Here is a 3,867-nt window from a genome sequence, read left to right on the forward strand (position 1 = left end):
TATTAAATAAATCTCCATGCTATTTAATTATATAAATTTATAGTCATATATTTCTATATTAATAAAAGAACAGTTATTAGTGTCACTTATCATTTTCTCATAATTTATGTTTTTTTTTTTTTTCAAATGCTCTATAAAAAAAGGACAATTGTCATTTTCTCATCATTTTTTTATTTTTTAAAAAGTATTGATGTTAATAATAAGTTAGACAATTATTTATTTGATCTCTAATTTTTAGGTGAAATTTAAATTCGTCTTAAATAGTTTTGGTTATGATTGTCGATAAAATTTAATTATTTTTGTAACCGTAGTTCCCACGATATATAAATTAGTTTAATTAAATATATTATAAGTTTAAATAAAAAAGTTTTGAAGTTAACTCAACACAATCTAATATTTTTACGTTTATTAGAAACTTTATCTATGTTAATTAACCCCGGCAATCCAATTACCAATTTAATAATTTATCACATCCGAGCATTTTGATATATATAATTAGGTACTAGTTGTGAGACTCATGTATTAAATGAGTTAAATTAAAAAAAAGGTAAATATAAATGTCAAAATATTTGAGAACTTTGAATTTATAAGAAAAAAATAATTAATTATTATAATTGAAATGTTTTTTATCTATTAAATTTAGACAAATAATCTCCCTATCTAATAAAAGAATAGTTTTATTCTCCTTTTGACATGTGTCATCTTATTAAGTCTCCTAATTAATGCATATTTTATTCTCATTTTGCTATGTGTCATCATATTATATTTCCTAATTAATACATGACATTTGAAAACCTATTAATTCTCCATTTCAAATTTCAAAATTTAAATTTCTCACTCTAATTATATTAAATTAATAACATTAGAATAAAAATTAAAATAAACTTAATACACATTATAAAGTGATATAATTTCACATATTTATTTAAATCAATGATTAAAATTTATATCACTAAAAAAATCTCTTAATTAATAATTTATTTAAAATAATTGATTAATAATTTTTAGTTTTATTTTAAAAGTTTAATTAATTGTATAACCGTGATTCCCACGGGTTATAAACTAGTTTAAATAAATAAACAAAAGAAACTAATGAGCTTTAACTTGAAAATTTTAAAATTAAAAGGTAAGTTCATTAATGAATTGATATCTATTTATTATTATATTTATTGCAACTATTATATTAAAATATTATGTGAAATTTAATAAAATAGAAAATTCATAAAATGACGTGTGAAAAAAAATTAATTCAAAATAACCACAAAAAGAGTTGACCAATTTAATATGAAAAAATTTATGTAAAGAAAACATTTAAATTTCAATTTTACCAGCATAAGTTTAAAGATTTTACAAAATATAAAAAATATATAGATTGCATAAAAAATATAAATAAAATTTCTACCATATTTAAATATATACATGAGAAATCAAGTAGAAAAAATTATCAGAGTGATATTTGAGGTAAAATAAATGAACAAAATACAAAAAAAAAAAAAAAAAAAAATCATACATGAGTTTAAATAATATAAAAAGAAAAACAAAATATAATTTCAACCAAAAATTACTAATGAGTTAGGTTACTTGGATAAAATTCTATGTATTGTAAATTGTACTATAAATATATGTTTTGTATTACTTTTATATATTAATATATATCGGGGACGGGTCCAGGGTCGGGGATTAGGGGTATCCCCATCCCCATCCCCTTCCCCACTTTTTTTATTCGGGGATTCTCCATTCCCGATCAACTTGGGAATTTCCCGGTCAAAATGGGTGCGGGTTTTAGATTCCCATCTGGGAGCTTTTTCCTATTTATTCTAATATTAATATTTATTTTAAAGTTATTCAAACTATTGGATAAGATAAACCTTGAACTTTGATGGGCCTTGGATACGGCCGGCCCGATCACGTATGAAACGGAAAGACAACACACGTAGACATATAAGTAAAACCCTCTACTTCTCCACAGTTTCGTCTTCTTCATAAAGACATAAACCCTAGTCAGTTTTAATCATCGAAACAGGGATCCATCCATAACGATGGAACCAACTCAAAATGATTTAGAACGACTCATGATCTTTGAACATGCTCGTATCACCGCAGAAGCTGCATACGCCAAGAACCCTAACGATGTCGATGTAAGTTTCTTCATTTCTAAATTCATTTATCAGTTGTTTCTATTTGATATGTTGTTTCTGTTATTAATCTTATAGTTTGCTTAATTACTTATATGTGTATAATTTATGTCGATACGTACGTTTCTCGATTACACCCTGTTCTCTGCTTTTAAAATTACGGGAAAAAAAGCTAAAAAGAATTAAGTTTTAGCTGTCTTGTCTTCTTATGTTGGAAGTAAAATGATATTTTTACCTTTTTGCTCATAGCCATCCGAACTTCAAAATTTACAGATATAAGATGAGTGATTCCCCAACACGACATGATTGTTTTTGTATTGTCGAATTCATGAAATCAATTCAATTGTTGGAATATTAGATCCGAGAAACAACAATATGACTTGTTGTAATGATAACAGAATTTGACAAAATGGGGTGGAGTGCTACTGGAATTATCCCAATTTGGAGACATCAACGAATCAAAGAAGATGATCAAAGGTACTGTATGCAGAATTTCACATGAACACAACAATAATCAATTTATCAATTACTAAGAATTTGATAAACAAATTCAGATGCTGTTTCAAAGCTGGATGAAGCTCTATCCATCAATCCTGCAAAACATGAGGCTCTATGGTGCTTAGGAAACGCTTACACCACTCAAGGATTTCTAACCCCTGATCATGATGAAGCTCAGATTCAATTCGATCTTGCAGCTGAATTCTTCCAAAAGGCAGTAGACGAGGTTTTTTTTTTTTTTTTTTTTTTTTAATCTTTCCCTTTGATTTTTTTCATAAACATATTCGATTAATCTCAGAAATATCAATTGGTTTTTAGATCTAATTTTGAATGTTTATGATCTCGCACTTGTTGTCTCAGTGTCCAGGAAACGAACATTATCTTCAATCGTTGGCAAACTCTTCTAAGGTATTTCTAAATACATTTTAGGAATTCTTTTATACTCTTTCGTTTCATTAATAATTTTTTATAATGTTTCCAGGCATCTGATCTGCACAACGAGATCCACAAACAAGGAGGATTTGGTCAATCTCAACAGTCTTTGGGTGGAGGATCTACATCTACTACTACTACTACTACATTTTCAAATTCAAAGGTTGTATCAAATTAACCCAAATAAATAATATCAAAGTGTTATTTTATTTTTGGCTAATGTTTTGATTGTTTTTATGTGTTGTAGAAATCCTCAAAGAAGAAGAGCAGTGATTTAAAGTATGATATATTTGGGTGGATATTCCTTGCAGTTGGGGTTGTTACATTGATTGGAATGGCCAAATCTAACGTGCCAAAATAAGATTTTTTTTTTTTTTTTTTTTTTTTTTTTTTGGGTCCCATAGACACAAATGTTGTATCCTTTGCTCGATGTTAAATTCTTTTCAACTCCGTGTAATCATTAGTCCATTGAGATACAGTTTGGTGGTTTGTTCTATTACTGATAGCTTGTTCGAGAATTGTGTAGTGGATTAGTATTAGTTGCAATAGAAGGGCTTGTTTCAGTTGAATAATTTACTAACTTAGTTGAAGATGTTGTTTCGTTTGAGTGCTATACAAATTAGATTATTACATCTTGCTAATAATTTTGGTAAACCCAAAAATACTTTAAGCAATAATATTGGATAGCAAGTTGAATGTGCACAAGTTTATACTTGCTTAATTGTATTATAGTTGAAGTTATATAGTTCTCTAAATTCCACCTTTTTAATTTAGGTACATACACATAAAACATGATATTTTT

At 26.9% G+C, this 3,867-nt stretch overlaps 1 protein-coding gene across 1 annotated transcript; it reads left to right on the forward strand.

Annotated features, from left to right (window-relative positions):
- The first annotated feature begins 1,957 nt into the window (after positions 1-1,957).
- LOC111881583 (mitochondrial import receptor subunit TOM20) lies at positions 1,958-3,641 on the forward strand. Its single transcript, XM_023877985.3, has 6 exons — positions 1,958-2,138; positions 2,534-2,612; positions 2,690-2,859; positions 2,994-3,041; positions 3,115-3,228; positions 3,313-3,641. Exons 1-6 carry the CDS (start codon positions 2,040-2,042, stop codon positions 3,424-3,426), a joined length of 624 nt encoding a protein of 207 aa, XP_023733753.1. The 5' UTR covers positions 1,958-2,039; the 3' UTR covers positions 3,427-3,641.
- Positions 3,642-3,867: the final 226 nt, after the last annotated feature.

Source organism: Lactuca sativa, chromosome 3 (genome assembly GCF_002870075.4).
Source record: "Lactuca sativa cultivar Salinas chromosome 3, Lsat_Salinas_v11, whole genome shotgun sequence".
NCBI classification, from domain to species: domain Eukaryota; kingdom Viridiplantae; phylum Streptophyta; class Magnoliopsida; order Asterales; family Asteraceae; genus Lactuca; species Lactuca sativa.